Source organism: Macrobrachium rosenbergii, chromosome 26 (assembly GCF_040412425.1).
Source record: "Macrobrachium rosenbergii isolate ZJJX-2024 chromosome 26, ASM4041242v1, whole genome shotgun sequence".
Lineage (NCBI taxonomy): Eukaryota > Metazoa > Arthropoda > Malacostraca > Decapoda > Palaemonidae > Macrobrachium > Macrobrachium rosenbergii.
Window position 1 is genome coordinate 6,643,377 of NC_089766.1, and position 13,906 is coordinate 6,657,282.

The 13,906-nt window shown below is 34.6% G+C and overlaps 1 protein-coding gene across 3 annotated transcripts; it reads left to right on the forward strand.

Moving 5' to 3' along the window:
* The first annotated feature begins 740 nt into the window (after positions 1 to 740).
* LOC136852970 (acid phosphatase type 7-like) lies at positions 741 to 11,886 on the forward strand. 3 transcript variants are annotated; one of them, XM_067128039.1, is made up of 11 exons: positions 741 to 963; positions 2,694 to 2,850; positions 3,124 to 3,318; positions 4,014 to 4,146; positions 4,587 to 4,662; positions 5,654 to 5,751; positions 5,926 to 6,109; positions 6,656 to 6,798; positions 7,071 to 7,211; positions 7,660 to 7,828; positions 8,742 to 11,886. In XM_067128039.1, the coding sequence occupies exons 2-11, from the start codon at positions 2,709 to 2,711 to the stop codon at positions 8,820 to 8,822; spliced, it is 1,362 nt and encodes a 453-aa protein (XP_066984140.1). In that variant the 5' UTR covers positions 741 to 963; positions 2,694 to 2,708; the 3' UTR covers positions 8,823 to 11,886. The 3 variants fall into 3 exon arrangements, with proteins under 3 accessions (XP_066984140.1, XP_066984142.1, XP_066984141.1); XM_067128041.1 differs by having other exon boundaries at positions 846 to 963; positions 2,698 to 2,850; XM_067128040.1 differs by having other exon boundaries at positions 953 to 1,073.
* The last annotated feature ends 2,020 nt before the right edge of the window (positions 11,887 to 13,906 follow it).

The following is a 13,906-nucleotide window of genomic DNA, read 5'->3' on the forward strand; positions in this document are numbered from 1 at the left end:
ATTCACTTGCTATGTGGTTTATGGTCTCGTCTTTCATATTGCACTTCCTGCATATGGGTGAGATGTTATTTCCATCTATTGTTCTTTGGATATATCTGGTTCTTAGGGCCTGATCTTGTGCCGCTGTTAGCATTCCTTCTGTTGCCTTCTTGAGTTCTCCCCTCTGTAGCCATTGGCACGTTTCGTCACTGGACAGTTGTTGTTGTTGTTGTTGTTGTTGTTGTTGTTCTTCTTCTTATTATTATTATTATTATTATTATTATTATTATTATTATTATTATTATTATTATTATTATTAAAGTTTACAAAGCTATGATTGGTCTTTACTGAATTTACATACCGTCTGTCCCCTTCTGGTAATACTGCATTACGTTTTATACAAACGATTATACATACGGTTTATAATAGTGTAACAAAGAATGTTTTGCTTTCTGTTTATCATTTGGTGGAACGTTATCCAGGAAAAAAAAACTCTTTCCACTAATCAACTTCAATACCTAAACCACGTTCTTATGTGTAAATATTTTTCATATTCCGTTGTTTATCTGTCTCGCTGTCGGCATGTTTTTTGAAATACCACATCTTCTAATTTAATTCAGTTATTAGATCAATATTACTGCAAAAATCTGAAATGTTTGACGAAATAATGAGTAAATGTTCAGAGAGCTCGTTAAGAAATCCTTTTTCTTTTCAAACTCTCTCCATTGTTTATCTGTCTCTCCGTCGGCATATATTTTTTTAAATACTATATTTTGTTACTTTACTTCAGTTATTAGAGAACTATTACTACATGAATGTGAAATAGTTGATGAGATATCGAGTAAATTGTCAAAGAAAATGTGAAAGAAGAAGGCATCTAGTATTTTAAAGAGATCGATTTGCATTAATTTGACAGCTAGACCACAGATGTGATACGAACGTGTAGTAAACATTAACGGAGTTACGAAACCCTGTCATTAGGTCGTGAGTATTCTACGTATTATCCCTTCCGTTCTCCTCCTCTTTGTTATACGTTTTAAGAAGCTTAAAACGAAACTAGAATGAGCATATGCGTAGGATACCTTATGTCTTGAGTAATTTGCACATTTATTGTCTGAATCTTAACCTATCATAACCCTAATGGTGGACACCAGTCCCGTTGCCTGACCCCTTCACACCCTTAACCAGGAACCTTAGTTTGAGTTTGGAATGTCGATTTTTTATCATTAGCCATAAGGGCGGCCTTGACCACAAAGTGGTACGTACAGTCTCGCATCCTTCTTATGCTTATGGATGGTGATACAGGCTATAGTGGTTTGCTAGTGTGCAGACGGAGGGGTCACGACATAGGTTACTTATTATTATTATTAAAATAGTTTAACCAGACCACTGAGCATACATAGGTTACTTATAGGGGTCCAGCAGGTGGGGGGGAAGAGGTGAAGCCCTCGTGGGCCAGGTAAGGGACATAGGTTACTTATAGGGGTCCAGCAGGTGGGGGGAGGTGAAGCCCTCCTGGGCCAGGTAAGGGCATGGCATCCGAGGTTAGGGTAGGTAAAGTATGTCTGGCTAGGTCGTATTTCTTTTGCAATGCCTGCTATGGTTTAGCGGTATCTTAGGCCAGACCACCTGACCACTTTGTGTACATTGGTTTCCAGGGATGTGTTCACAGAAGCTCGTTTTATTGAAATTTGGGTGTTTTGGAAACAGGTTCCGTGACTTGATGGCAGAATATCCTGTGTGATGCAAATATTTTGTAGTTAACCCAGTCTGCTGTACCTGATAAAATCAACTAACCTTTAAGGATTATCAGATACATGAAGTACGTCAATTCCATTACATGAAATATTGATTTTCACCACATAATGTTAGTCCAAGGCAAAACTTGATTGGGCTTAGTTTCCAGTTGAGCAGTCTGCCTTAAGCCAGTTTTATCATGTCTATAGGTTAGAAGTTGGCTAAGAACGAATTAAAAACTACTGTAATACGAGACTAAGTTACAGTCTATCCGTATATCCTACATCCTTAACTAGGCCAAATTAAAGATACCATATGCTTACTTAAGTGTAGCCTAGGTGTTGCTAAGTTTTGAATAATTTAGGGATTCATACAATATAGTGTTCATATTAATTTTTTTAATATAAAATGTGATTGAACGGTGATCAGAGCCATTTATTAGAGGACATATTCTTGATGACATGCACAATAGGTTATTGAAAATGTCAATTACATTCTTATTTTATCAGTTTTGTACATTTTTTCCTTATGATCATGATAACCAAGATAGTAAATACTGGGAGTACCCTACATATTTATTATCTACCATAGTGTACTTGGCACATTTTCGATGATACTAATGGTTCTTTGTAGCATTACCTCACATTCCCTCACCCCTAGCTTCGTTGGTTTCTACCTTTTATTTGATGTCGGTTCCCTTGGGTTTCATCCTCTGTAACCTTCCAACTTCTCTAACCTTAGTTTGCTTTATTTTTCTCATCTCATTCTTACACAAATCCCTGAGTGAGTCTAATGAGAGTCCATATTTGGGACTCACTGGTCTCATAAAGCTAATTTGTGACAAATAAATGAATAAATAAATAAGTTACCTTCTGCAGATATGTGATTTCAACAAATGTGGTATATAATTACAGGCATTCTGATTAAGTGCTAGGATAATGATGGTTTTAGTTATTGATATCGTACATTTATTTCAGACAGATTCAGGAGCCATGGGGACGCTGATGTGGATGTTGGTGCTGTTTTGTATAAGTAGCGTGTCATGTTCATCACCTGTTATTGTTAGTGCACAAGTAACTGGTTCTTTGGAAGTTGAAGATTTCCAACCACAACAGATCCATATTGCTGTTGGAGGTGAGGGATTTCATTTGTGGTTTTTGGTGATCATACTGTACAGTTATTTTGAAAATATACAATACAGTGTGATAGAATCATGCACAGTACAGGAGAATATGTTTGAGATAGTATGAAATTACATGATAAATTTAAATTTATATGATGTAGTTTGGTTAAATTTTTGTGTGATCTACCATTGCCTTTTCCGGTGTATTTAAGAGAGTAATCTGTATTATTAAGTAATTTTGAATGAAAATCTTGCAATTTAAGATGCTGCCATTTCATTCACAGAGAGCAATCAAGACATTGTGATTACATGGGTAACGCCAAGTGAAACTCCTTTGTCTGTAGTTAAATATGGGATCGGAAATATTGGCTCTACTGCAGAAGGAAAGTCTACCAAATTCACAGATGGAGGACTGGAACATAGAACCATGTGGATACATAGAGTTGTTCTAAAAAGTTTGGAGCCAAGTACAAGATATAGTAAGTGAGATGTTATGTATTCAAGTTTTGTCACTTAATTTACCAGTACAGAGATTTTAGTTTGATTTTTCAGTAGACTTTCATGATGCTTTAAGTTTTATCACTGTTCCTGTATACAGTACTGGGATTTCCTTTGGTTAAGATTGTGATGAAAGAAGTCATAGAAACAGGTTTTGGCTTGCAACCAGCTAGGAATTTTGTTCTTTTGTGTTAAATAATGACCTGGACAGCCCTAATGAAGATAGTAGAAGTCTGTTAAAATAGGTTATAACAGGAGAAATGTATGACCTCAAATATTTGGGATGATATAACATATTGTCAATTGAATATGGGAAAATGGTAATTAAGATACAGTATTTATTGTTGACTGCATCATGTATGGTATTTATTTTATATAATTAGATTTTGTTGAAGCAGCTTTGATTGTACTTTGGGTCAAATTCTCTTCGACTAATGAGTTTACCTCATGATTTTTCTACATCGAAGTATTTGATAACTATGTTTTGGAAAAGAAGTCTATATGTATTTTAGTGTATCCCAAAAGTTTGAGGATATGTATCATTATATGAGAAAGTTATACAGGACACTCAGCAGACCCAATGGGTTTCATTTTTCCCATTAATTTTAAAGGAGGAGCTACTGTTACAGATCATATTAAAATTGAAATAAAGCCATAGTATTGTCTTGCTTTTCAGCGTATCATGTTGGTAGTCCTTTGGGATGGTCAGAGTTGTTTTCGTTTCTGACGTGGAAAAACGGTACAGAATGGCCTGTGCGTGTGGCTATGTTTGGCGATATGGGAGCCCTCAATGCTCAGTCTCTGCCAAGGTGAGTCCTTCCCATGAACTGCTTACAAAGTTGGTATGTTCCACTGAAAGATTCTATTTCAGATTAGTTTCAGAAACAAAAAAGCATGCGGGTCAGTTCTCTCTGATGGATGATTGTGGAAATTCTGATTGTAGAAGTTTTACAAGACCTTGATTGTTGACATTTAAGACTTGATGTGTGTTTTTCATGTTTACTCAGTGATACAACATATATTATTTGATAAGATCTTCACTGTTTCTTGAAGAACATATCTTATGGATTATGGATAAGAAATTACCCTGTACATGCACTGATTTTAATTTGATTATGATTTCAAGGATGATAGTCAATAAGAAACTGACTTTAGAAAGAAGAAATTTATTTTATTTTAGGAAGAAATATATGGAAGGTATCGTTTTGCTCAAAGTCTTCTAGACTAAAAAAATTTCCTGTCATTTCAGGTTGCAAGAGGAAGTACTTCTAGATATATATGATGCTATCATTCATGTAGGAGACTTTGCATATGATATGGATTTCGTGAGTATTGTTATTGAGGTTTCTCTGAAGTTTAGTTCAGTTTTGAATTGAACAAAGAAAAAGACATTACTGTTCTGTGAGATGGTTTTGGTATGTGATCATTTAGCTAAGTGCTCATATCAGAAGCCCAGTTACCCAGTATCGAACTGTAATTAATATCGTAAAATTATAAGTACACTTTATATATCTGTATAGTTTTCTATGTACGAATGACATCTTACAAGAAATACACAGCTTTCTGCAACTTACTGTCTTTTTGTCATTATTGACTCTACGGGTGCACTTATGTCACAAACAGTTAGAAGACATCATCATTTTTATATTCATTGCTTCAGTATGCTGGTAAACATCGGTATGTTTTATTGTGTGTTAGTAATTTCTTTGAATGAATGCAAAGGTTCATTATCAGACATTTGTGGTGGTTGGTCTCATGTCAGATTTGAGTAAAGTAACTACAGGTGTGTCACACTATCGAAAACTGTGTGACTTTGTGCTCTATACAGGCAGTCCCCGGTTAACGGCGGGCTTGGTTAACAGCGATCCAGTTTTATGGCACTTGTCTGGCGACGAAAATCGCTGATTTTCGCTTATCGGTGCCGATAATTGGGTATTGGCGCTGATACATGCCTAACAGAGGCGCCGATAACCGAAAACCAACGGTTTTCGGCGCTGATAACCCCCGAAAATTGCTGAAAAAGCCCCGAAATTGCCGAATTTCGGTTAGCTGCGATTTTCGGTTATCATCACACCCTCGGAAACAGAACCCCGCCGATAACCGGGGACTGCCTGTAGTCAATGTAATTCCATTTGGAATATATTCTGTAAACTAGTATATACCAAGGATGGACAGATATTCAGTATTAAACATGGGAAATTTGTCGGTCTTATATATCAGAGGTAGCTTAGCAAAAGGATATCTGATCTTACAGGGATACAAATTAGTGAAAGGATTTGGTTATGTTCATATTTTCATGAAGAATAAACCTGACAGGAGAATGCTCGCGTTGGTGATCAGTTCATGCGGCAGATTCAGCCTGTTGCAGCCTACGTGCCATATATGACTTGTGTCGGCAACCATGAGCAAAAGTAGTAAGTACAGGACTATCTGTTCTTGGTGTAAAGACACATATCAGCTTTTTATAAAATGCTATAAACTAGGTATGAGCACATTTTGGTGTTTAATAGTGCACACACTTACAGTATTTTTATTTTATAAGTTGCCATATACTATTTTGATATTTTACAAGTGTATTCCTTCCACAGCAACTTCAGTAATTATCGTGCCAGGTTCAGCATGCCTAATCATGAAGACACAGAAAACCTTTTCTTCAGCTGGGATATGGGTCCAGTTCATTTCATCTCGATCAGCACTGAAGCTTATTACTTTATGGAGTATGGTATCAAACCACTTTCACGTCAGTATGATTGGCTCATTAAGGATTTGGAGGTGAATAAATATTTTGTTTTTCTATCTTAAAATTATTTTCTTTCCTTCAGTAATATGAAATAGGCTTCAGTGCACTTCTCTTTGATACTCGAGTCAGGGGCTGCAGTTCAGATAAGTTTTTAAAAACCTTAAATAAAAGAATATTGATACTGTATTTTTAAACTTTACAGAGGATGCTTTATGAATAGAATTTTTTTTTAATATTTGTTTCAAACTTTTGGAATAGGAAAACATAGGTCATTTGTTACTTATTAGTATTCTAAATAATAATAGTTTTATTGGATTTCCTAACATTGTGCTGTACTTAAGATTATAACTTTTAATTTTGAAGGTTGGCTTTTTAAGATATAAACTGTACTTGAATAGTTATTCACATGCATTAGAACACCCTTCATCCAATGTCATACAATGTATCAGTTATCAGACAGATAGTGTTTTAATTTCTTGTATTAGGAGGTTAATTCTGATTATGCCCTGAATAACATACTATACAATATTTTCAAACAATCATACATAAAGAAAAAATATTTTTATATCTGCCCTTAGGAAGCTACAAGGCCCGAGGTGCGAGCTAAAGTACCTTGGATTATATTGTTTGGTCACCGCCCCATGTATTGCTCAAACAATGACCACGATGACTGTTTAAGAGTTGACTGTCTTACCAGACTTGGCTTGCCAGTTGTTCATACGTGAGTAAGATAGATACAGGAATTAATTTAAAAGAAGTTGAATTAATCCATCCTTTTATCAAGCACGTACTTACGTCCTTTGAAAACCAAAATACTGTACAGATGATTCTTTGCAATGTGAATTATTTTTATAGAAATAGTCTAGTTTAAATTGCAAATAACAGAATGATTATATATTTATCAGAACAATTTTGAATTATCTTTGTATACCTTCCCATGTTCTGCTGTTTGCCTTCATTAAGAAATATTTTAATAGTGCTTTTATTTTGCAGATACGGGATGGAGGAGTTACTCGATAAATATGGTGTTGATTTGGCAGTGTGGGCTCATGAGCACTCGTATGAAAGATTGTACCCAATGTTCAACTATACTGTATATAATGGATCTGCCGAAGCCCCCTATACCAATCCAAAGTTAGTTTTTGTCATTTATTATTATTTAATGAGACCACTGAGACATGGTTTTAGACTATGAGGCCCTGTCTGTGTATAGAATAAGAAATTTTGAATTAACTTTATATATTAATGTCTTTTATATATTTATATACAGCAATTAGTGATTGTGTATGTGATCAAAAGTTGTATCTGTGTCTTGTAATATGTGTTTCTTATTGTTACCACTTCAGTAAATGAACCTTCAGTTACAGTCTTTAGCTTGGAATATGTTATGCATATATATTATTTGTTATTTTATCAGTTTTAGTGTGATTATTTACTTATTCATGCATTAAATATAGTGATTAAGAGTAAAATCCTTAATAAGAAAAAAAAAACAGTATAATTTTGAAAGCTTTTGTAGCTGATATAAACAACATTTAATTTGTACAACCTTTTATTGTCTATATATTTTTCTTTCATTTAGGGCACCAGTCCACATCACAACAGGGTCAGCAGGCTGCGATGAAGTTCATGACCATTTCAAGCGTGAACAGCCTCATTGGTCAGCTTTTCGGTCTCTCGATTATGGTTACACACGGGTTACTGCATATAATACAACCCACTTATATTGGGAGCAAGTGTCGGATGACAGGGTATGTGTTTTACATTGTGTATAATTGCTTATAAGAATGAGGCTGTTATGAAATGTGAGTTTTGGGTAAATGTCTGGTCATTAGAGAAGAGGTGGCATGGAGTGCTTGAAGGCATTACAGTAATATTTATTTTTTTATCAGTAACAGTTACCCTATGGCAAGGTTTTTGATGGAAATGTTTGTAGAGGCGTTTTTCTTTAAACCGTAGCCCAGTGGAATCATTTAGCTTAATCAGTTCCATTATGCTGTAACACTTCTGTGGAATGTTTTATTTCAGTGGGATAACTTAAGAGCTGATGTAATGTAACTATAACATATAAATATCCTACTATTATCATAATTCCAACTATCAGGAAAATTGCATTTATTTTTAGCTTGTTAACAGTAGAACTGATGTGCCTAGGAGCTTGAAATTGTGCTAGGGAATACATGACTGTAAAGGTGTATACAAATATTTAACGGATTTTCGATATCCCACAAATGCAATGGTGTTGTGTCTAAATTTTAAGCAATAACTTCAGAACTGGACTTGTATTTTCTGGTTACCTATAATCATCACATCATGGCTTAAATTTATCAGAATTTGAATCCAATTGTTATTACTACACTGGCAGATATTCTAGCTAAACTGTAGGAGTTTCTTTTATTACATTGTGGGATTTTACAATTACAAATACAAAAATGGTTATAATGGGTATACTGTACTGCTATTTATGCCTTCTGTTGTACTTTAATTTTTGTGGTCTCAAGCCCTTAATCTCAGTAATTTTTTCTATTGAAATAATTTGAGCGTTATGTTAATTACTGTTTTCAAAAAGTTCTAGTGAAACTAAGCAGTACAGTATGGTATATGCTTTAATATGTACTTTATGTAATCTTAATCTGTCCTGAAGGCACATTTCTTTTCCAACAGAATGGTGAGGTGATTGACAAGGTTTGGCTTATCAAGGATCGTCACGTCTCATATCCCGAGCTCCGCTCTAATCATTTGTAGGCACCTGGCACTGAGTTTGCACAAACCATGAAGATAGCACCTCTCATTTTTACGTTACTGGAAATTGCCAAAGTATCTGTTATTTCTCAGTATGTTCGCTATGTTCCTCGAGTAAACATAGATTAACGTTGCGCTGGTTTTGCCGTGCAAAGAGTCTCATATTTTCTATTCTTATGTTACTTTTACTATGTCTCAAAAGTATTTTTGTAGTTGCTTAATTTTTCGTAAGATTACAATTTATCTCCATTTTCTATATCGTTATACCAGATGACTCCAAGTATTTGTGAAAGATTAATGTTTTGCCTCATGAGTAATTGGATTCTGTGAGCAGTTAGGACTGCCTTCCTATTAACATGTGATCTGATTAAATAAAATTTGGATACAAATGCATTTATATTGCTGATTGAAGTAAAGTAAAAAAGATATTTTAGTACAGTTCAGCTCGATTCCATTGTTTCAGGCTAATAAACTGTAAAATATTGTTAGACCATACTAGTGAACTAAATGTATTAGCTTGCACAGACATCATTCATATGCAATTATACAGATGTAGATGCACAGTAAAAGCATTTCACTACAACATTATAATGATAATGCAATGGACTAGGATGAGGTATGATTAAGTAAGCATTCTCAAGAAAAAGAAAAGTGAGCTTAGTTCAAGGAATGCAGTATCCTTCAAATTTCTTATTTTTTCTCTGTAATATTCATGAATAATCATAAAAATAACGAGGACTTATAGCCTGGTAACCTGTAAATGAATATGCTTGCAAATTACGTAACTAAAGTGGTACATCCTTAAATGTGAATAATGGGAGTGACTTATGCCATTTTCTTTAAGTAATTCTCATTTATTTTAGTCAGGTTTACATTTGCACAAATATATGCCTGAGATTCATTTGTACCTTATTTTAAAGTTTACTGTTGTTCTTTCAAAAGCAAGATGGAAGTGATAAAAGACATTTTTGTCCAAAGCACTTATTCATATAGAAGGAACTTTATGAGTGTGCTTTTTATACAAATTGTAACACAGTATTTGATGTACAGTGAACCCCCCCGTATTCGTGGGGGATGTGTCCCCCCCCCCGCAAATAGCTAAAATCCGTGAATACTTAAAACCCCTCTAAAAACACTTCCAACTGCCCATTTTGATAGTTTAAACACAGGAAAACCTTGTAAAAATGCATATACCTGAGTATTTTAATAGTTTTATCACAAAAAGTGCCTTTATCCATGAAAATTATATGAAATTACAGTAATTAGTGAATATTTCTCAGTGAAAAATACTGCGAATTGGCGAATTTTCCGCGAATAATGGCTAGATATGTTCCACAGAGAAACCCACAAATGCATGAGTCCGCGAATCATGAGAACGCGAATACGGGGGGTTTACTGTACTGGTTCATTACATTAATATTTAGAATTTTATTTGAAATTAGTATTTAGAATTTTATTTGAAACTTATTACTATGCATGTGATTATATTCGGGTAGGGCAGGTTCAAGTGCCTTTTCTTGAGGTATTTGTCAGCAGAATGCTAGTCATCAGTCTTGATAGGATTTGCCAACACTGGAGTTTTTACTTATTTTTTTATGTGTTGTAGGTAGAAACTGACCATATAGCAGCACCCTTGGAGTCTGGTTTCCTTATTATGCCATAGCACCTTGCAATCAATAAATCAGACTGTTATGTTAACTGATCAGACTGTTATGTTAACTGGTAGGCTGCTAGGGCACAATAATGATATCTTCTGACTCATTGTATATGGCTGTAGTTGAAGTATTTGGCAGGAAGAGATAACATTATCAGATGGCTGCTTGCTTGTTTGTTTTTAGATAATTCTTGAGTGATTGACTGCAACGCTAACCTCTTTCTATCACATTGTTATTATTACAAGTCATTTTAACAAGACCGCATGAGTAAACTACATAATGACGTCCTCTTCTTTGAGATGGTATGTAGGTACTGCAGATAACAAGAAAAGGGGTTAGGTTGACATTTTTTACTGTAATGTATATACTGTTGTCTGTTGACAGGGTTACGATTAGACTTGAGTTATGTTACGTAATGGCTATGAATTGTTTGATTTCCAAAGGTTTTTTATCTCTTGTGGAATAACCTGAGGTGGTAAGTTTTATATTAAAAAAGTTGCTCTCTTGTGTTTCGCACAAATTTGTTGGTTGAGTTATAAATGTTGAGCTTTTAGAACTAGTATATATATTTTAATTTTTGCATCTGGGAACCTGTATTTTGTCTCGAGGTATATATAGATATAGTTAGATTTAATTTGAGCATATCATGTTATTCTTGATATATGTATCTGTGTTAGTGTTTTATTCAGTGTCACAAGATATTATGAGTTAAAACTCAGTACAGTATTGTTTAAGTTTTGTTGATAGCGAGCAAGCCTTTAATATCCATGAGAATCATGTAATAAAGAATTTTATTATATGAAAAATGTAGCTAGCAATGAAAAAGTTCATCTGTTTATTATATAATGACCCTAAATTTTTGTCCCACAATTATTAATGGCAGATATACTCTGCGGAATGTGTGTTGTATTGTGACATGAAAGGGCATTATTGATTGGGGACACACAAAGGGAATGAAAAGGCACCAAAAAAGCACAAAGTTTTTGTCACTGACTTTACAGTGTTTACCTGAAATACTCTTTTGTATAATTTGATTTAGCAGTGTGGTAACCTTTCTGAATTTGAGTAAGTTGTTCAAGTATTTTGTAAAAATTCTGACACCAAAATTGTGATTTATTGTAGTCTAAAAGCACGCGAAGGCTGTAATTACAAAATTCCTCTATTTTCATTCAAGTTTAGGCCACCCCAGAAAATCTTCACCCACCACACACACAAAGTTAAAAAACCTCATTGCAGATTTATACAGCTAACAACTGCTTATTTGTTGCTGTATGTAGTGTGATGGTGATGTACTATTATAGTTGGTAACTGTATGTGATATATATAATAATGATGATACATGGAAAAATGTATAAGGTGTTATGTATTTTACTTGCAAATTTTTGCTCAGAATTATAGTATTTTTGACACTCTCTGGATTTCTTAGATATCCTACTTAACAACAAAGTTCTTTCTGATCATATGAAGTAATTTTTTGTTTCATTATTTTTGGGATCTTTGTGTATTTAGTATATTTGTTATACAGTATATAAATGTTTCCTTCCTGTAATGAAAACAACCACAGTTATGTTATAACCTTGAGTAAATTATTTTAGAAAACTGAGCTGTAACTCACAGATGGATAGGGCTTTAGCCACTGAAGATGGGTTGCAAATGTGGTGAAGTTAGTGTGAAAGACAGTGCATTCAACTTTGTATTAATTATTGACAAGTGTTTTATGTGGAGCAAGCCCTGGTTCCTTACAAGTCAAAAACTTGGTTTACCGTGTCATTTGAGAACCCATGGACTTCCACAGGCTGTTTCATTCACATTACATTCACATCACACTGCATAAGACTGCCTAAAGCAATGGTGGCCAGTTTCCAGTAAGATTTCTAAATTTTCCTAGTAGATCTGTGGCTAGAGGGGAACAAGGGTTTTCATGGACACGAAAGAAGAGAAGGAAGGAGTGAAAGGAGGACTTGATTCCTCAAGATCTGTTGCTTCATACCCTTCTCTACAAATTTGTCCCATCACTATCGTCTCAGATTCTTCAGTTATCATTCAGATAAGTAAGGGGTGGGAAGGTTCGGGAGTGGATACTGGAAATTTGATAGGATATAAGCCAAAGCAATTGGAGGATAAGAACTGATTATTGACATAAATATCATCAGTTAAGTCTCCATTCTGGATGGAGATGAAATTGACTAGACGTTTCATCTGGAAAGAAATGCCATGACATATTTTTGCCTTGAAAGATGCCTACTTACAGGTATGTGTGTAACGAACATCGATGAGGACTGCATTAATTTTTAAGCATACAGTACTGTATTTTTAAGTATTCATGAGTAAAATAGCATGTTCAGTATTATGGTGAAGGCACATTGACAGAGGGCTTTTCTGGTCATTCCAGCTAGATGGATGGCCGAATCTAATAATTTAGACTTTTACTGAATGATACATTATGGCATACTCCTAAATCAGGACATCTTTCTCCCCTTTCATCAAACTACTGTAGAGGACATGGTGAAACTCTTTTAGACTAAGAATTGATGGGTTTTCAGTGTTGTGAGTTCTGTCAGTGAAAGTCTGACCAGAAAATGCTTCATTTGTGAGGTTGCTATGGTTCCTGTGCTTCAGAGAAATTAGAGTTTCAAGTGTGGTGTGTGATGTCTTGGTACCATTTGCCCTTCAAATTCTGATTGTGTGGAAGAAATAAAAACACATTCCTTTGCCTAGTAGGCATATGCTGTGTGTGCAACTGAAAGGTTTGAAATCCTATGGAATTTATTTCAGCAGCCTCTTTATCCTTCAGCGCTCCATATATGGGAATAAGCAAGATTGATCCACAAAGACTAGAGGCCAAAGCAGGCCTTTGTTCTAACAGGTCAGTGTAGATTAAGTTTGCTTAAATAAGAACGTGTATGTTCAAGTATGAAAAGCAGGGGTCAGTGTAAAACATGGTGGTGTGTAAGAAAATATTTTCACTGTAAGTCATTGTGCAGACTATTGAGACCATTAAATTCTACAAATTAAATGTGAAAAATAAGATTTATTAATGGACTGGTAGATGTTTTTGTTTCATGAAATTAAGCCTAGGCAGCAAATTGGCAAGCGGTAAAATTTTGCATGATATTGAATTGCTAAACATTTGTTTATAGAAAAGTTTGTGCTTGATCAAGACGGGCATTGCCGACAGTTTTGAGACACAAATAATTACAACAAATTATATAAAACCAGTACATTGTAATGTTTCGCGATACATATAAATTCGTACAAGGAAATAAATATTTAAATAAACGATCTGTACACCATACACCTATATTTATGTAGTTTCCCATTCAAAGCATTGAAATTCTAGGGGCAAGACTCAGGAATATAATGAAGACGGAACTAAAGGGCATTTCCATCATGTTATTTGGATAACAATAATTGTTTAAAAAGACATTTCGT